Source organism: Coenobita brevimanus, chromosome 13 (assembly GCF_032717465.1).
Source record: "Coenobita brevimanus isolate Jiangsu-jjx chromosome 13, ASM3271746v2, whole genome shotgun sequence".
NCBI lineage: Eukaryota > Metazoa > Arthropoda > Malacostraca > Decapoda > Coenobitidae > Coenobita > Coenobita brevimanus.
Genome location: NC_136966.1, coordinates 56,432,265 through 56,453,273, shown reverse-complemented (window position 1 = coordinate 56,453,273; position 21,009 = coordinate 56,432,265). Strand labels below are relative to the sequence as shown.

Here is a 21,009-nt window from a genome sequence, read left to right as displayed (position 1 = left end):
TGGTTGCTTTATTTTGTAATTCAAGAATTGTTACTGCATGTCAGCCAAGATCAGTCCCGCAATGGCCTGTTAAATTGCACCTCAAGACTGAACCAGCAACAGCTTACAAGTTGCATCTCAGGACTGATCCAACAAGAGCTTACAAGTTGCATCTACTCCTGAACATCTGGCCCCATTCTTCTGCACCAGCAGTGTTGATCTCATCGTAGCCTGGCATGTTGGCCTCACACCTCTTCAACCACGCCACAACGTTCGGGTGGCGGTCAAGGTCAATCCCGGCTACCTTGAAGGTGGAGACCGTAGCAGAGAGTGAATGGTCTGCCACAGTGATGATGTTCCCCACAGCAAAGTCGTGACCAGCCAGCCATGTGTTGAGCCATCCCAGAGCCTCATGGAGTTTCTCTAGCTTTTCAGGGTTGAAGCTCTTCTCTCCTCTGAACAAAACTGGAAACTGTTGCAAAATAATACAAGATAATATGGAAGAATTTGTACCACATTTGTAACTACTGTACCTTAGAAATGCACATATGAAGAAAACTTTTGCTATTGATCTGCTGCATGAACGGCTTTCCCAAAATAGCTACCTTGATGGACTGGAAATACAGGAATGCACAAAGTAAAATCTGATAATATTTGGGAGTACAGCCATCCACTTTAGAACTCCTACCAATACAGTATTAGGGCTAGGTTAGAAGGAAGCCAACTACTCACCACATACTCGCCAAAGCGGAAGAAAAGCGTTCCCATGTCAAAATAATGCAGTCTTTCCACCTCTGCTCTCTTCCTGGGATCGTTAGGGAAGAGGGAGTCATCCTTGCCGTATTTGGAGGCCAAGTAGTTGCAGATTGGCCGGCTGTAGTGTAGAGAGTATCACAAAAAAGAAAGTGTTTAGGTAGTGCTAAGTAGGTAAAAATTATGTTTGGTCATAACTAGGATAATACCTACTTTAAAAAAAAAAAAAAAAAAAAAAAAAAGTTCAAACCAAGAAACAGGGGTTGAAGTTTCATGTAGACTTTACAACATGACTTCTCTTTTCACTTACTGGTGTTACTGTTGAATTAGGCAATGTGCTGGAAAATGGAGCAGTATTAGCAAAACTGGACAAGCTCAGTTAGAGTGAAAAATGTATTTTAAAATATATCGTGTGTTGCCTACTGAAGCTTTGATCAAATTAAGTAGATGAGGCAAAGAAAAGAAACAGCAATTAAGGTTTACTGATGACAAAATGATAATATTAGAAAGCTGTAATGGGTAGCATTTTTGTAATGATAGTATTTTGGCACTCTGTCCCTGTGGATTGGGTATGGCATATCAGCCCAGTGTGGTGCAAGGTAGGGACATAATATTATCTTAATGAAACTGATTGTCAACCAGTACACCACACGAAACTCATCAAGCCTACAATGTGTCTACTTGTAAAGAGGACAGATGATTAATAATACAGAACTTGCACCTGTGAGGATTTAAGACTTCTTACAAGGACAGAGTGCTGTGCAGGTGTAGGGCTCAAGGTGACGGGAGATGGAATGTATGAAAAAAGGCGATTTACCTGCACCTAGCTGGATGATTATTTATATTATACTAGAGTGTCTAATCCCATAATGCCCTGCAATGAAATGGGCAAATGATGATGCCCAACACATTCATACATTACTGTTTAGCTAATAATGCTATGTCTACACTGAAACATATTACAGCTATCTCAAGTCAGGACTGATTGTATGAACGAGTGATATGACAATGGATCTGGGGGCAAATTGGTTACAGCTGTTGTAATGAATTTCTAATTATACTGTTCCCTGCCCCAGGCAATGAAAGGAACCATTTGTCATTCAGTCCCGGTAAATCCTCGTCATCATCTCATGGCATAGGGCTGCATGAAAAGCAAGGCCTGCCAGCAAAATATTTGGTGTTGCAGGACTTCTGCCACGGTGTCAGCTGTACATAAGCTGCTGAAGTCACTCTGATGCCTCATGAGCACTATTGGCACTACCTCTGACCACCTTGCCTTCTAACCTTTGGTTGCAGGACTGGAGGATGTCCTATGAGCACTCCCTTAGTTATTCCCATCAGTCAACCTCCACTAGGAATGTACTCGTACTATTTATTGCAACGCACCTCTCCCACAAAACCAAGTCACCATCAACGAGTGTTGGGATGCAGTGCTGGGGGTTAATGGCAATAAACTCTGGTTTCATCTGCTCCCCCTTGAAGATGTCCACTTTCTTCAGGTTGAGCTTCACCCCCACTGCCTTGGCTGTGAGCATAACAGACCGACAGGGTGGGGAAAGCAAGAGGTAGTAGAAATCGCACGTCGTCATTTTTCTGAGCTGTAGAAAAAGTCATGATTAGTAGATATGATTTAGGACGTCTTGTCATCTCCCCTGCTTCTATCCCCGTAGAAATCAAGCTGGTGTATCTGCTGCAACTTAAACTAATGCTTGTCATCAGTGTCATTTGTTTGAAATTAGACTAATTTTATTACTCCATGGAAAGGGAAGTAATAAGGTAGTAGTGGTAGTAATGTAGTGGACGTTACATTTATAATCATACAGGTGTGTGTAAGATTGCATGTTTATCCTTGTCTCCACTACAGTTAACTAATCAGCTCACAACCAAACTAGGATGAATATTAAAGTAAAATACAATATAAAACGAATTATAATATTCATTTGCTACGGCGATTGACTCTATCATTTATGAATACCGCAAAGCGATTGTCGTTTGTTTACCACGCTACTGAGAAAATCGAGCGAATGATAAGTCGCCACGCTGGATTCGCTCCTATTTACCTTGTGTTGTTCTTGTTTATGATCTTTTCGCTTCCCCTGCAGTGACCCTGCTTGCTTGAAGTTCTCTAGATCATCTTGTTCTACTTCATCTGCAGGGTGAGTTACTATTTTGTGTGTTTTCCGTTGTTCTCTGCGGCCTGTCCGCCCTTTTCGTTTTGTATTGGTGTTTTCTTGTCTTATGCTTCCTTCCGTCCCTCCCGCTGTTCTTTTTTTCATTTTTTTTTTTTTTTTTTGCGTCGCCAGGTATATTTAATTTTTATATAATTATATCTTTATGTATCCTTTTCGAGCACGGACCGTAATTCGTTCTCCCATTAAGAATCAGCAGACGCAGCCGGCATCCTCAGGCATCTTGTCAAAACATCTCCAATAACTTCACATCTTTCGAATCTCTCCTCTCAGGCTCTTTTGCCGTCTCAAAAAAAAAAAAAAAAAAAAAAGATGATGGTGCTTTTCCTCAGTCTCCTCGCCACTGATTTTCTCATGCCTGACATTAAAATTTCTTTGCCAAACGGACGCGGCGATTCCAACATTATTCTTCCCAGCTCACGGGTCTGAAGGATATAATTTTGGTACACATGCAACACAGTTAAGTTTTGAGTTTCGACTGTCCGTGGCAGCCTGAAACCGACTGGACGCGCTGATTACCCACGATCTTGCCGATGGGACGCATCACTCATCAGTGAATCAAAATTATTCAAATCCATTGGAAATCTAACGATCCAGTCTGTCCTAACCAAACTTGCACTAAGTGGGGGCTTCAACCTGCAGACCCTGCTTGATTTCAACGACCTAGGATTTCCACTTTAGCCGCAATACCTGGCCAAATCCCAGTCGATTCTGAACTTACAAAACCTAATTAATCTGTCCAAACCTAATAGCAGAGTATCTGAATTACGCCAGAAGTAAGACGTGCGTCTGCAGGTTGGCAGCAAGTTCGCTCTAGGGCCGGTATTCTCCTAAGTTTACGAAGGACCTTAATACATTTTCTATCTATCTATTGCCAGACGCCTCAATCCCGTTTGGGGTGGCCACAAACAAATCGCCTCCAAGTCGCCCTGTCCCCCGCCATTTCACTGCCTTGCTCCCAACTCACACCCCCTTCTCTCATATACCTCTCCACCCCATCCCTCCATCTCATCCTCGGCCTCCCCCTCCCTCTTCCCCCCTCCACCTCACTCACATACACTCTTCGTCAGTCTTTCACCCTACATTTTCTTAAGAGATTTAGTTTGTTTATTACATCTTCTTCCTTCTTCTAGGTAAGGTAAAAACTTCCATGATCTGCATCTATGCTTAAATAACGTACAAAATTATATTGACGAGACGTACCCGAAAATAAATAACTAAGGACGAGGTGTCAGTAAGCTTCCTCAACCGAAGAGAATACGGGCCTAACTTTTCGGGGTGACGGCGTGTGACATAAACAAGTCTTGACACTTCACTGGTTAAATAAAATTAAAATGCCCTGTATCTGTGGTAAACAGCGAAGCATAACAAGTAGCCTAACCTGTGAAAGACTAGTTTCAATAGAAATTAAGGAAAGGCCGCGCCTGTTTGTCAGGTACGGTAATTAATTATTGTTTAATTATTTATTACCCAATATTACCTAAAACCGCATATATCGTGAGGCTTTCAGACCGATCGAGATGTCTCATGGCTGTTCTGGTGTGAAAGTTGCAGAGGCCAGTGAGGACTGGCTTTAAGCGTTCCTGTCCCAGAACCAGGCCCAGGTTACCTATTTCTGCGTACAAAGGATGCACGGTAGCAATGGGCATCAAGGACTGACAGGAACGTCCCGTGCCCGGGGTAAACTGATACGGCAAAGACCGCCGACAAGTAAAAGCTGAATATTATGTTAAACAATTTCGCACAAATGACGCCAACATTATGTGGCGGTGATATAAATGTAGTTGCCATCTTGAAGAGCGTACATCTTTGAAACGGATTTGAAAAAAAATAGATCAGTTATGACTGAATTATTGACAATGTCTGGAGAGAAATGCACATTTTGTGACTGGATTATTATCATGTAATAGCGATATTTACAGTTATTTCTCGGTAATTCCTTCAGGATTCGGTTATTACAGTTTTCACTGAAAAGGTAAGCTGCACATGTATTTCACTTCATGGTCTAATGAGAACACATTTTCATGATTCTGATAGTGACACATTGGCGAGTTGTCAAATTTTCTTTTAAATGACGTAGAGACAGCTACCGTGTACGGTAATAAAGACGATATTGTAGCCAAATTGATGTATTTTCATCCCATTCACTCTGCTTACATAGTTGATTCCGTCATGGCTCCGCTCACTTGATCCTCAGGCCAATAGCAACACATTGAGGATGGTGCTTGTATAATACCATTCTTGCAAGCATCAAGTAGGTCCAGAAAACTGTGGTCTAAAACGAAAATGTGGCTTTAGTAATCATGTTACGGATATTAGGTACAGCAGTGTACGTCATGTAAACACTATGCATTAACACTAGCCTACAGTCAGTCACTTTACACCTTTACCACTCACATTATTATATACATTGCATCCCGTACTAATGTTACCTACTTCCTGCTAATTTACTATTTACCAATAGCTGTATGGTACTATTTAGCATATAGCTTAATATATCTTCATGTAACGTGCACTGTACGCTGTATAAGGTAGTCCAATCAGTTATCAGTTATCACAGTGGAAAACCAACGAAAAATTTTGCTTGCTTCGATAAACTTCACCGTGTGTGTGTGTGTGTGTGTGTGTGTGTGTGTGTGTGTGTATTCTTGTTGGCTTCGCAGACTACGTTAATACCTTTTCATTAACGAGTTATATTGCACATTACTCCTCAAATATTCCCAGGTATTTTACTGATGTGAGTGGTAGGTGGGGGCGCTCACCATCCCACAGTGTAGAGACTGTGCACCATCCATTCAGTCAATGTAGTGCTGCTTTCGGCTGCCCGCCCTTTCCTCTCTTCCTTCGTTCCTTCTTTCCTCTTCTGCCAGTCTTTCCTTCATTCTTTCCTATTCCTTATGCCTACAGGTGACTACACTTAAGTGAGAAGTCAAATGGTTTCCCGTACACCAGGAAATCATTTACTACGCTGGATGGTAACGATGTAACCAAATTATGGCCCCTTGTGGGTTTGTGGGTAATTAAGGTGCCCCAGTCGGACTGAGCCTGTGCAGGTTTATATCCAAGAGGTGGTTGGGGATTATTGCTCACGTAATGCCACTCAGGGATGAGTGAGGCCGGTCACTCATCTCAGGACCAACTTGCCTAGCCCCGGGCTCCTACGCTTCTCATGGGGCAACACTGGCTTGGTTGAATGAGTGTTATTGATGCAAGCTGTTGGTAGTAAAACGATATAAAGGACATACAAAGGAATAGAAGGGTGTAATATACAGAAGTACGTCGCACAGGAAGAGGTGCAACGAATCCATTCCAGTGCTAATGAGAACACGCCTCAGCAGTCACGTACGCTCAGGGGAAAAAAAAAAAAAAAACATGGTTTCAGAATGATCGTTGTTCCAGAACGAGTTTTTGTATTTTTTTATTAGTGAACTGCATAATAGTTAATTCGTTATGCTGCAATGATATAAATAGCAGACATACAATCATGAAGAGTTTCCGGCAGTTATTTTCAAAAGCTTCGTCCATTGTTTCAGAATGTAAGGATGGAAAATTCAGACACTATTAGGGACGGATATACGGTACACACCACGCACAAGGACATGTGAAGGGCAAGTGTGGGGTGAGTTGTGCGTGGTTGGGTTGGGGGTGTGATGTGGGGTGTGGGTGGTGAGGTGGTTGGGGTGTGTTGTGGGAGTGTGTGGGGTGTGGGTGTAAGGGATGTGGATGTGGGGTAAGAAGGTAGAAAAGCACCGTCGTCCTGCCTGGTAATACCCAAGGTCAACCAGACACTCGGTAATTTATCGGTCGCCGGATACTAAACACAGCCAGGTATTTCCTGATAATCCCACCATACCCGATGTACCGTACATGTTGATTCCAGCCTTAACATTCTCAGGCTCCTATAACTCAGCTGAACAAAATAATGTGGTCTTACGGGAATAGAATACTAGATTTACTGGTGCCGGTATTAATATTCACAAGCGTCTGTGGGTCCGTCTGTAGTGAATAGATTCGCTTGGCCATCACAAGAACAGAATATTAAACTTGTCTCGACCATCAAAAGGCAATTGGTGACTATTAACGCTCAGGCGCTTGGGAGTCACTCATCTGAATAGTTTGGAATTAGCTGCAGTTAAAATAGAGATGACGCTTATAATAGGATTGCCGGATTCATAACTAGCCTATCATTAAATATAAATTCTAATTCGTCAGTATTTCAAATATGAATTAATGACACTTCGTTTACCCTGGGCACTGATATACTGTATATTTGGCAGAGAGCATTCAGGTTCCTTCGTTATGGTATATTGGTATAAACATGAATCACACACATTAGTGAAAGTTACTGGAGAGTATTTTCACACACTTCGTCTGTTGTGTCAGAATGTAAAGACGGAAAATTTTCAGATACTGTTTGGAGCGACTGGGACTCGGTGGTGGATCCAGAGGAATGGGGGGGAGGGGGGTAGGCAGTTGTACCTCTTTGTCTGCTTATTTTACAATTATGTATGCACAATTATACAACGAAAACCTGCTTGAAATGGATAATTTTATAAAGCTCTGAAGAGACCATTTTTAGTGACAAGGTTAGAAATTTCCAATAACCCGTGTACATTCGTCTTCCTAAGCTGAACAAAATCGTTGAAGACAGGAAGAATAAAGTATAAAAGAAGTAACTGGATTTAAGTAGTTAAACAATCTTGGAAACTCTTAAAGGATGCCAGATTAAAACGTGAAATTGTTACCGGTAATAGATACTCTGCATTCTCTATTTTGCAGTCTGGCAGTAATATGAAATGTCACTTTGAATTGGAAGATTAAGTGTCAGTATCATCTAAAGTACCGGTAAAGTAAATACCTGGCGGTGGAGGTGTAAGGTGTGGGATTACGTGACCTTGGTGGAGGCTGGGTGATGACTGGATTGTCCGCACCTGGGTTGCCACTTATCTAACCTCCCTCACGACAAGCACCAGCGCCATCTACCCGCAAAATTATTGTTACTTTTTCAACCTGATAATCTGTTTTACATTTTAATCAGACTAAGACCCCCCCCTCTTTTTTTTAACTCCTTGAATAGCAACCCAAAGTTTGGTTTTGTTCAGCTTAGGGGGGGACCTCTGTATGAAGGGGATGATACAGCTTTTTCAGTCTTGGGTGAGAACTCGCTAGTTAATTGGGGTCATAATGTTATGGGATCACATTTTGGCCTTTACTGTATTTTATATCTGGGTGATGTTTCCCCTGAGGTGCCGGTGTTTCGTAAGTGGATGTTTCTATGGCATTTCCGATACTTCCAGGTTGAATAAAATGTTCAGACATTAGCAAGAATGGGTTGAAAATACCGTCAGTCACCGCAGTACACGGATTGAGGGAGATCTCTTGTGATGAGGAAGCTGGTAAAGGATGCACGTAACCTTTACAATTCGAAAAGCTTCTCCTGAGGTAAATAAACTCGTCTAGAGGTAGCAAGAATATTTTATAAATATAATTGAACAGAAGAGACTAAGTCAAGTCTGAGGAAAAAAGTTGGCCAAATGCTTTTAGCAAAGCAAGATCAACAGCTAAAGATTAAACTTATCGAGAAAGTGGTAGCCTGGTTTTTGGTGGAAGAATTATAGCCAGTGTTTTCCAACTTGAAGATCCCTAAGCCATTCAGTTCAGTTGATATCTTCGTGTAGTCAGACTGAAGAGTCGATTTTACAGGTAGGACTAACTAAGAAGGTCCAAACTGTGTGCAGCCACGGCTTGGTGTTCAAGTTGTGGAAGATGCCCAGTTCCATCACCATAGTTGTTCTTGTACCCACCGATGTCGTATGTTCTGTGGCCTTACATGACGGAACTGAGCCCCTCCCAGTGTGCATATTATCATGGCAACATAAAATTCCATTCCTAAAATTAAATTAAGAATTCAATCCAACCATATGACTGAGGTTTATTAGATTTTATAGTTAGAGCCTCTAATCTGAGTACAGTGCCATCAACTAATCTGGATGGGAATTATATATATATATATATATATATATATATATATATATATATATATATATATATATTTATATATATATATATATATATATTTATATATATATATATATATATATATAATAGAGATGAAATTACCTCGTAAAAAAAAAAAAAAAAAAAAAAAAAAGGATAGCGTTGTGTCCCCAGTCAGGTCAAGGTTATCCATGCTACTGGTAACCATGTATCCAGTACTACCTGTCCATGGGTCGAAATGTCGGCGACTAACCCGGTATCCTATCCAGCTACTGGATGAAGAGGGCTTTGGAACCCAGCAGGACAAAATATAAAGCCTGTGAAAAGTCGGATACACTGCTTTGGAGTCAACGACCCTCATCAAATCCCCGCCGCCTTGCTTCCAGATGAGTCATCTAAGGCAAGCAGAACAAACTGTAGACAAACCGGTACTTCAGTTGGATGACACATTCTCCCCACTCCAGATGTTGAATGCGAGAGTGGTCAGTTTCTCGCTTTAAAAAAGAAAAAAGTCACGAGTGAAGTGGGTAAGAGGATAATCAAGGTGAACAGAGCCAGCCAAACTTAACGTCATGAGTAAGCAGCATTATTTATATAACATTTTTCGCCAGTCTGTTACTCAATTGTTTAACCCTTCAGTGCAATGACGCCACCACACGATTATATCCAACTTTAGGAGGACTTTCAAGTACTTAAGTGGTTAATTAAGGCTTTACCTAACCCCTCCTGTACGAAAAGTTTCTCCTAAACCGAATAAAAGATCGAAATTAACACAAAATAAGGAGAGCTGTATATATTTCACATTGCTCTGTAATTTTGACGATTAGCCGATTGTTCTCAATATTAACAGACTTCATCTTTTCCTGACCTTCAACCCTTCCGCCAGGTTTGGTCTGAATCGGATCAAAATTGACGTTAACCTTTGACATTTCCGAATCAAACTACTTCATCTATGGCCGACCCTAAAACCTTCTACCAGCCGCGGAGCCAGTCGGATTTTATTATTCACACACACACACACACACACACACACACACACACACACACACACACACACACACACACACACACACACACACACACACACACACACACACACACACACACACACACACAGAAACAAAAGACCCCTTGTGTAATAAGAAGAGCTTGATGGACTGAAGTGGGTAAAGAGGATGTGGAAGGTGAAGAGAGGGCCAGCATTACTGTCATGGTGAGATGGGTGGGATGATAGCACTTTTCCCGCGTCATCATCTTACTCATTGTCGGTTAACGAAGCTTCCTATCACCTTTACCCAAGCGATTTATTTTGCCACACCTTACTGTCCTATTCTGTGTCATAAATCCTTCAAGCATCGCCATACTTTGCCTAAATACGTACAAAAGGATATTAACCAGCCATATCCAAAAATAAATCGCTAAGGAAGAGGCGAATACGGGCCTTTGTAAGGGGAAGGAGTTACGTTCATGGATATATAATTGCAGTCAGTAATCCGTTTACACCTCCGGATTATATGCTTTGTTACATGTGTTATAGGAGGCTTCTTAGCACCTCCTTGGCGATTCATTTTGCGTATTATTTCACCTTAACATTCTGTAGACCTCGTAACATCTCTTCCCTAGTGATTTAGCTTACATATAACACCATAATATTATCGTGTATGTTACTTATTTACGTAGATTATGCCAGTAACGTATAAGATGATACTGAGGATGAGTAGAATAAATCGCTAAGTAAGAGGTGTTAGATACAATTTATCCAGAGTTACTCAGGACTCAGTGAGAGCTTGTTGCATGATTATAGTCCTTTTACCTTGACTTGCCCTAAATTTTTCGTCATTTTGCTGCTAACTTCATGCAGGTCAGTGGAGGAAATATACTATGGTTCTGCCTCCTTTCCATAACACTTCTTTATGATTAGCATTACATTTTAGTGAGAGATTTTTACCTCTCAGCATTCAAGATGGAGAGAGTTTTAGACCAGATTAGAGAGAGAGAGAGAGAGACACCAAGCAAATATTCTCGCCGGTTAAGGAGGTTCCCTAGCATCACTTCCTTAGCAACTTATTTTTGGATTGGACGGTTAATATAATTTTGTATGATATTTATGAAGTGTATGGTGATATTAGAATGCTTTAATTATCAAGAGGCTAGCAAGGGTTAATAAGCAAAATAAATCGCTAATGAAGAGATGCTACGGGGCTTCCATACCCGACGAGGATACGAACCCAGGACACGCAACCGACTCTTAAAAATCCAGGGCCCCTTTTCAGTTTACGGTAAATGCGAACAGACTGGAGTTTATCTGTTCACGAGACCTTCGCCTAATATTTCGTTCTTGGTTGATTTAGGGAGCTGAATGCAGGATCCCTGAACTGCGTGTTATGTATGCTTCCAGTTACACCAATGCCACCCCCTCCCCGTATCTCTCCAGTATGCCCCCCTCTTCCTTCCGGTATGCCACTCCTTCCCCTCCATGTTTCCACTTCAGTATGCCACCTCTTGCCCTCCTTGTTTCCCCTCCAGTATACAACCCCTTCCTCATTTCCCCTTCAGTATGCCACCCCATCCCCCTCCTTGTTCCCCTTCCAGTACGCCACCCCTTCCCCTCCATGTTTCCCCTTCAGTATGCCACCCCTCCCCCTCCTTGTTTCCCTCCCCCTCCTTGTTTCCCCTCCAGTATGCCACCTCCTCCCCCCTCGTTATTTCCCCTTCCGTCATTATATATGTTAAAAAAAAAAGTAACATGATTCCTTGCATGACAAACTTGCTGCTATACGGGAGTTAAACTAAGCTGTATGACAGGTGATAAGGAGAAGCATTCACGTGTGATACCGTACCTGCCGATAATGGCTTCACGAGATAAGGCAAAAATGCTTCTGTGCTTAACTATTACGGTCTCTGATCAAAAGCTTGATATCGCGAGAAATGAAAAATCAGATGGCAGGTGTTGGTGACAATCTTCCACTCACTTGATGCAGTGTTGCCAACTTCTTCCTTCGTCTTCAGACCTGTCACTTTTTATGTGTGTGCCCTCTTTCTTCCTAGTTCTCCCATTTTTCCTCTTTCCTTTTCAGGTAACTTTAAACTGAATGACAAACGTAATGGTTTTATGTAATCTAGGAAACCATTTACAACGCTGGGTAGTAACCATATAACAAACCCACACGTGTTCCCTACTTGTCAACAAATGGGATGGCTGAGGGTAAGTGCCACTCTCTTTAAAACCACTATACACACACACACACACACACACACACACACACACACACACACACACACACACACACACACACACACACACACACACACTAAAGATAGACATAGACAGATAGTTTTCTGATTTTTTACGAGGGGCAGTATTTACCCGGTAATAGCAGTTGAGTACGTGGGAGTATACATGGATACTGTATATAGAAAAAATGAATAATTAAAATGTGGTTAGGTTATTTGTGAAGTGAAATAGGCAGGTATGGAACAGAATGTACCCTATAGCAAGTTGCTGTTTGGTCCGTTTTGGGAGGCACTGTTATTCTCCAAACTTAGGCCTTTTCATGTTCTGGGGGACATACAGCATTGCCTAGGTGGGATGTAGTGTTATGACGATGGCGATGATGATGAGATAGTTTTGAGTATACTACCGTCAGACTATCATAAAGGAGAACACCATACTGTAGCACCACACAGGGTTGTAATGTCATAGTTAGATCAAGGCTTAGCTCACAAGGTTTACTTCACATACTAGTATTGTTATTACTGTAGAACACAGTCTTCTTCATGTTGGCATCTCACAGCTTTCTAGTTCTTTAATAACAACTAGTAATACGGTGGGTCTTGAAACTACAAAATTATGTTTTACTGCTGCCCCTTGTCAGTAGGTACTCCATTGGTACTTTATATTTAGCATCTGTTATTCGCAGTAGATTGAAGCATTCTGTAACTGAATTGTAATACCAGTACCTGTTTATTTTTTTAATAACAGATTCATGATAATGCGTAACCATTATGGTGGCGTTCTCATTAATCAGTCATCTAGTCATATAAGTGTTCGCAATGCCCTTTTCTTCTTCTGAACTTAGGAACAGTATCGGTAGGACTGCCACTCTGTCATCACCTTCGTTCAGGACGGATAGTCTCGGGTTTGGTTGTCGTGTTAACGTTCATTTCCAGTTACTGCAGTCAGCAGTACCGTAATGGATTAATGTCTCATCCTCTATGTGAGGCATTCATTGGAATAGCCAGTGGAGCACCCCTACGGACAAGTGAGTTGAGAATAGCATTTTATTCCCCAAAGCCTTGATTTCAGGCTACCCACCAATAACCAAAACACTGCCTCCCCTCTCACGTTTAGGGTATGCGGTCGGTGCATGTGTCCTGCTCAGGGAAGATGGGCGCCCCTGCCCTGCATAGTCCCAGGTCACCCATGGGCAAGGTGTACCACCCTTTAGCCCATTCCCCCAAAATAAACAAACAAACAAAGAAATGTTAGTAGGTGGATGGTTGGTTAATTTCGTTCCGGGAGGCATGGCCATGGGAGTGACGTGGGGCCAAGGCTCGTTAGCTGGCCTTGCTTAGCACTCCCAGGCGGGGAATTCAACCGCATTTCCCAGGTTGTCAGAGTCTGGGCTGAAACTTCTACCTATACATAATATCTCGTATACACACCTCATCCTCTTGGGAGCTATGCCTTCTCCATTTTCCTTGCATCTCTCCATGTGGAAGGACCCTGTTCCGACCCTGACGAGGTGCTGTGTGCCACAAGGCGTCTGCTTGCATGAGGCTAACGGATCTGCTCGGCCAGGCAGGTGGGGGAAGAGCAACAACTCTCCCGAACCATCCCCTCCAATCCATGTTCACTGCTTTATTTACAAGCACTGGTCTTGATATGGAGAAGGCGTTTTAGTCGTTTGATGTGGCTTGTGTACTTAATGATATTCTAAGTTTTCAAGTATTGGCAACAGACATAGTAAATCGACATCTGTTTCAATCATATGTAGTTATGTTGAATGTTCCTGTTAACCTAAGGCAGTGTTTTTCAAAGATACAACACTTGTCTTGCTGAAAGTCTGAAAGAGAGGGAAAAATTAAAAACATTTCACTGAGAACATTTATTTTATCCACATTATAACTAACATGTGATTTTAATATAAATGTGTTTGACTATATTCAAAGTTATACATGTTCGTGAAAACTTTGACTTAAAAGTTTTATCCTCAAAGATATGTTCGTTATAACATATATGGGGTAATTTGTTAGTCATTAACTTTGACAAGAAATATTCAGCGTTAACTAATTTGGACCCGTGTCACATACAGAAAATCACCCCCCCTCCCCCTGAAAAAAATGGTAACTTGTTATATTTATTGTAGCGTTTAGGTTAAGTACTTACCCATTCTAACTCGCACATTAATGACATGTTCACTACAGTTTGTTAATTTAAATGACACGTTGTATATTATTCTCATGGCGATTTTGTTTACCTTGGATAGACTTTCTGAATTACATTAGCTAGATATACTCGCAGCATTCACCAACCCCTTCGCTGGTTTAGATTCTTCTCAGCTGGACTAGAAGCGTCTGGTGCTAACCTTTTAACACAGAAAGCAGGTCATTGTAGTGAGGTGATTAATAATTCCTCTTGGCGGTAAATGGGATAAGCTTGAAAATGTTAGCGTGTTCATTTTGACTTCTTAGGCTTCAAAATGTTGGCCTGTTCACTGTATCGTTGACCTCTTAGACTGTATCTTTGAATTCTTAGCCTAAAAATGTTATCCTGTGCACTGTATCCTTGACATCTTAGACTGTATCCTTGACTTCTTAGACTTGAGAAATGTTGGTCTGTTCACTGTATCTTTGACCTGAAGAACTTGCCCCACTCGGTAGCCCCCGCTTGGTTTTCATCGTAGCCTGGCATGTGAGTTTTGCAGCACTTTAGCCAGGCCGTGATCTTGGGGTAGGGCGACATATCCACTCCTGAAGCGTGAACACCGTGGACATTATGCAGAAGAAGTGTAATATTAGCGAACCTTTTTTTCCCATACCGCATACGATGCCTACCAGCTTCACGCACAGGGGATGGGACGCCTTCATGTGGTGGCACCGGTATAACTGGCCGGCTCCACTGCCCAGTTATACAAACGTCCCTTAACCCTCTCCCTATCCCACAAAAAAGAGGATGGTGGACTGTAGGAAGAGGGCACCGTCAGCCTGTAGTCCACAGGGCTCACATGAAACGAGGCCACAGAAGCAGTATCTCACCGGGGAGCATATGTAGACTTGCATTTATAAACTTTCCTAAACTTAAGCTGTATTTAAGATTGTTGATATACCTGTATATCGAATAGTAGGTTGTGAGAAGGACTGGTAGGTAATTAGTGTTTATACCGTATTAATCTGGAGATGGAAGTTGAACGGAAAGATGGAAGACTATGGAAGGTTTTAAGATACGTATAGAGTGCATGGGAAGCAGCTGAAGAAATAAACAGTTTTATACGGTGGTAGTGAAGTATGTGTTAAAGCGGATGCTGAAGTGAGTGGTTCCTTATCACATCAATACTAGTGCTTTTACCCTAACATACCATCTCTCCACCTTGATTGCTGAGGTGTAACAAGAAATTAGCACTAAACTATGATGCTGATCATGGAGAAAGGATGTACAGCCGTAGTAGTGTTTGTTTTCACCAGTGACCCACGTGAAAGAAGCTGCAAAAGGACGAAAATCTGGTCCAGGGTAAATTAAAAAAAAAAAAAAAGTATGCGTCGTGAGGTTTGTGCCTGTTAACGGAGAATCATCGACTGTCATTATTGTTCTTGTCAGGATTTTAGACTTCAGTAAGTAATCAGAATGTTATAACCGGCAGTTCAAGTGAATTTTATTGCTGTATTTTTGTGACATGAAGGTAATCGGTAAAAAAAAGTCAACAGAAAACATGTGGCACTAAAACTTTGGTAACAGAACAAACAAGAGTCAACAGTCGTGAATGAGTTAATACTCGGTGGTGTCGTCCTCCTCGAGCTCACTGCCATCAAGTCCCACTTCTTCATAGTCCTTCTCAAGGGCCGCCAGGTCCTCACGAGCCTCTGTGAATTCACCTTCTTCCATCCCCTCTCCCACGTACCAGTGCACGAAGGCTCGCTTGTTGTACATCAGGTCAAACTTGTGATCCAGGCGGGCCCAGGCTTCAGCAATGGCAGTGGTGTTGGACAGCATGCACACAGCACGAGATACCTTGGCCAGGTCACCATTGGGTACCACAGTAGGAGGCTGATAGTTGATGCCAACCTTAAAGCCAGTGGGACACCATTCCACAAACTGTATGGTGCGCTTGGTCTTGATTGTGGCGATGGCAGCCGTTACGTCCTTTGGCACCACATCACCCCGGTACAAGAGGCAGCAGGCCATGTACTTCCCGTGTCTTGGATCACACTTTACCATCTGGTTGGTCGGTTCGAAGCAGGCGCTGGTGATCTCCCCAACTGTCAGCTGCTCATGGTAGGCCTTCTCGGCGGAGATGACGGGGGAGTAGGTGGTGAGAGGGAAGTGAATTCTGGGATAGGGTACGAGATTGGTCTGGAACTCTGTAAGGTCTACATTTAGGGCCCCTTCGAATCTCAGTGACGCCGTGATGGATGAGACAACCTGGCCAATGAGTCGGTTTAGGTTGGTGTAGGATGGGAGGCTGATGTCCAGGTTCTTGCGGCAGATGTCAAAGATGGCCTCGTTGTCGACCATGAAGCAGCAGTCCGAGTGTTCCAGGGTGGTGTGGGTCGTCAGGATGGAATTGTACGGCTCCACAACGGACGTAGCAGACTGGAAGAGACAAGGTATGGATGAGAGTAAATGCACTGGAATGTATGACTGAAAATAGATAATCTCTTTAATTTCTCGGTGGTACTCATGTCATCTCCAGATTTATTTATTTCAGGATAGACTTTTCGAACTTGAATAGTTACATATAACCTTCATTTATCCCTACTGCGTGAGGCCCTTCTTAAATTTAATAAAGTCGTATGATGGTAGCAGTGATGAAATTCAGTATACGATATATGGTTCAAGGGGTTAGGAATAGATGAGCCACTTGAAGGAAATAGAGAAATATATAAGAACCCCCTATACAGGTGTGCTCCATGGGTTTATCACCGGCAAAAGTTCACCAGTAATCCCCAGCCAGATTTTGTCCTGCCTTCCGTATTTCCCATCCCTCCCCGAAAACTTGAGTGTGTCCTTCCTTCTTATATACATTTTGTGTGTTTTATATTACAGTTACGTGAGAACTGTAATGCCATGCTTTCCATTTTTCTCATGCCTCTCCAAACGTAAGAGTATCCTTCCTTCTCGTACTGCTTTTGGATGCTTCATATTGCAATCACGTAAAAAGTATAATGCAACACCTGTCATCAACGTAACTGGCAGGGATGTGTTGGCGACCTTTTCATAGTTATTGTATAGCTAAGGGATTTATGTAGAGACTAGAAACATAACCCGTGTGTGTGTGTGTGTGTGTGTGTGTGTGTGTGTGTGTGTGTGTGTGTGTGTGTGTGTGTGTGATATTACAGCACTGTGGCTTGCAAAGTGAGCACAAGCAGAGATGTTAGTGAATATGTACGAGCTCCATGTTATAAGAAATCACTCGAGAGGAGACAAGGGCAAAATTATGTAACTGGAACATGAAGTGGTTGAAATAAGGATCGTATTCTTGTTGACTTCATAGCTTTCGTAACACCTTCTCATGAGCGATTTGGTTTTGTACTAAATATTATCTTGTATGATACTGATGCTGACTGCGTGTATATATATATAACATGGAGGATATATTGAGATGCAGTGTTAAGGAATAAGTGCTTGAAAATAAGTGCTACAAAATAAGTGCCAGAGGGAATTCGACCATAACGTGTATCACTTTACGGATTATATTATATTGTCAAAAATCAGGTATAGTTATTATGCCTTTCTGGTAAATTTTTGAGTGTTTAATTTTTCCTGTCAAATATGCTACTTTTTCATTTTATCGGTATAAAATTTTGTGCTTGATAATACGTAAGCCCCCCCCCCCCTTTTTTTTTTTTTTTTTTTTTTCATATTTTGATAAATGGATTGTTACTGTTGTGGCCCCAGGCTTGTTTGGAACGTGACAGCAGGCTTAACGTGCCATTTTCCTACAGTCCATCATCTTTTCTGGGGATAGGGAGGGGATTGAGAGACGTTTATATGATCGGACAGCTCCACTATATTGATATATCCGTGCCATCACGTGAAGGCGTGCCTGTCCTACACCTTGATAAATGGTGAACAAGAAATACGCTTACTGTGACTTACCCTAGGTGCCGGATAGACGGCAATTTCCAGCTTGCTCTTCTTCCCATACTCCACGGACAGCCTCTCCATCAACAGCGACGCGAACCCGGAGCCCGTACCGCCGCCGAAGGAACGGAACATAAGGAACCCCTGAAATGATAAATAAATAAATAAATAAAAATGCTTCATCATCATCATCGTCATTATCTTTTTCCATCAAAGGCTGGGAAAATGGTAATTGAAATGAAGAACGAGAGGAGGAGGAGGAAGAAGAAAAAGAAGGAGAAGAAGAAGAAGAAAGAACTCGGCTAAGAAAATTCCAAGTAACACCATTCATCCTTCCAACACTTATTTCCTTTTTCTTCAGCGATCCACCTGAAATTCTCACACCCGTACCTGGAGTCCCATACACTGATCCGCCAACTTTCTGATCCTGTCCAGCACCTCGTCGACAATCTCCTTGCCGATGGTGTAGTGTCCTCTGGCGTAGTTGTTGGCCGCGTCTTCCTTGCCACTGATCAGCTGCTCGGGATGGAACAGCTGACGGTATGTGCCTGTCCTCACCTCGTCTGAAACATGGTGGGTGTATTTTAGCTCACACGGCCATTTGCACGTGGTTGAGTGGTTAGAGAGGCCACCCGTTGTCTCAAGTGACGCTATTTCTTTCCCAGGCTGGCGCCGGGAAAAGTATTGGTGATTTGAATTTCGTTAAAGCTGACTGGTTTTCCACAAGACTTACCGCTATTTCATAAAAGTCCCCGCCGTTAATAACAGTGCGTCATCCCCAAATAAGACAGACCTAGCATGTAGACTGCTTAATGTGAATCGTGGGTATTAGTGTTGAAGTTGTGACATGTGATGTTTTGTGACAGGTTCCTGGACATTAGCGAACAAGCTGTTAAGTCTATGCCCAGATTCGAATATTTAGGGGGAAAAAAAAAAATGTTGCGACTGAGCTCGAGTGAGTGATCGCTTCTCACTCCAACACCCATCCCCAACACTGACCTACAACAGAGGGCTCGAGGTCGACAAACACAGTCCTGGGAACGTGCTTGCCGGAGCCCGTCTCACTGAAGAAGGTGGAGAAGGAATCGTTGGCCACACCAGCAGCCTTTTCTACCATCTGACCGTCAACCTGGATGCCGTGTTCGAGGCAGTACAGCTCCCAGCAGGCATTGCCCATCTGCACGCCCGCCTGACCCACGTGGATGGAGACGCACTCACGCTGTGCAAATGGAGAAATGGATGTCAGTGCTCTTGTTGCGAGCATTGCATAACATTAATGAGCGATGTATATACGCGGTTTTAATAATGGTATACTATGTTAGTTTAATTTATTATTTACCGTCTTATAGAACGCGAATCAGAAGCGGTGGAGGTAACATTTTCAACTCCGTTCTGTGTTACAAGTGCTATGATGTTTGCACCAGTGATAGGGTCGCTATATTCATGCATAATGTATACAGTTGTGTTGTGGTGGTGGTGGCTCCTGGGTCGCATGTATGCACACCCTGTAGAAAAAAAAAATCCCAGATCTGTTATTCTGTTGTGATTTTGTTGAAGGGTTGTGTCAATTATGAGACTGAAGTTCATGGGATAAGTAGGTGTAGTGTGGTGTGAGGAGTGACTGTACAGTGGAGGATAAGTAAGCTGCCTTTGGTTGTAGTACAGTATTTTGTTCATAATAGTGCCGGTACCAGATGATTTTTGTTCAGGTTAGGGAATTCTCAACTTAGCCTACTACTCCAAGAAGCTGTGTTGAGATTTGGGAAGTTGTGATCCTAGAGTTTTACGAGTCTCGCCCTTCATCCCTTTACATTTTCTCTTATTGTTCATGGTCGAGGGTTGGGGACGGCCTTGGTTGGGGGCCTTCATATTACCACCTCATAATGCGTCACACCCTTTTGTTCATCATCATCACTTTTTTTTTTTTTCCCACGTAAAGAAGCCCTGGATCCCTTAACACGTTCCCGAATCCGATAACAGGCTTGGAACCTATAACACGACCTTGGATCTTATAACACCGCCCTGGATCCTGTGATAAGGACCTTGATCCTCCCCTGATGCAGCACTCCCCTAACCCAGATAATCACGTTCATTCTTATCTGCCACACCCTCCTGCTCTCATCCGCATCAACCGGCTCCCCTTATCAGTAACTCTCATGCGATTCGCCCCTTATCGCATCGCTACGCCCTCTTCATTGTTCTTGAAGCCGTGTTCTCATGGGCGTAGGAGATTTCGTAGTCCCATCTCCATAGCGATTTATTTTCCACATTACTTTTTCTTGTATATTATGTATGTGATTTTTTTTCGTAGTGTCTCTTCCTTAATTATTTATATTCTATCTTACATTTCATGGTGTAATATATTTGTGATTTTTTCGTAGTGTCTTTTCCTTAACGATTTATTTTCCATGTTATATTTTATGGTGTATTATGTATGTGGATTTTTTCGTAGTGTCTCTTCCTTAATGATTTATTATCTACTCTACTTTTTCTTGTGTATATGCATTTTCGTTTTGCCTTTTCCTTGGTAATTTATTTTTCCATCCTGCATTCTTTATGTAACTGGAGACCTCATAGTTCCACTTCCATATTAGTGATGTATATTCCATCTTACCCGTTACTCTCTCGTTTGTGTATGGAAACTTCCTCAGCGATTTATTTTTGTTACATCCATTTATCTTCGTATATGGTACTCACGCAAACTATGTCGATGGTAGATATGTTTGAGTAATATAATTTAAAATGTCACGTGTAATATGCTTGAGTAATTTGTTATGAAGCCTTGTATGC

The 21,009-nt window shown here is 42.3% G+C and overlaps 2 protein-coding genes across 2 annotated transcripts; both read right to left on the bottom strand.

Annotated features, from left to right (window-relative positions):
- Positions 1-3: 3 nt before the first annotated feature.
- On the bottom strand, positions 4-7,848 carry LOC145416480 (glutathione S-transferase 1-like). Its single transcript, XM_080285439.1, has 4 exons — positions 7,780-7,848; positions 2,119-2,330; positions 712-853; positions 4-451 (listed from the first exon to the last, which is right to left on the bottom strand). Exons 2-4 carry the CDS (start codon positions 2,319-2,321, stop codon positions 140-142), a joined length of 657 nt encoding a protein of 218 aa, XP_080141565.1. The 5' UTR covers positions 2,322-2,330; positions 7,780-7,848; the 3' UTR covers positions 4-139.
- An 8,055-nt stretch (positions 7,849-15,903) lies between these two features.
- Positions 15,904-19,396, bottom strand: LOC145416469 (tubulin alpha-2 chain). The gene is made up of 4 exons (XM_080285428.1): positions 19,219-19,396; positions 18,610-18,782; positions 18,235-18,363; positions 15,904-16,728 (listed from the first exon to the last, which is right to left on the bottom strand). The coding sequence occupies exons 1-4, from the start codon at positions 19,394-19,396 to the stop codon at positions 15,904-15,906; spliced, it is 1,305 nt and encodes a 434-aa protein (XP_080141554.1).
- Between the last annotated feature and the right edge of the window lie 1,613 nt (positions 19,397-21,009).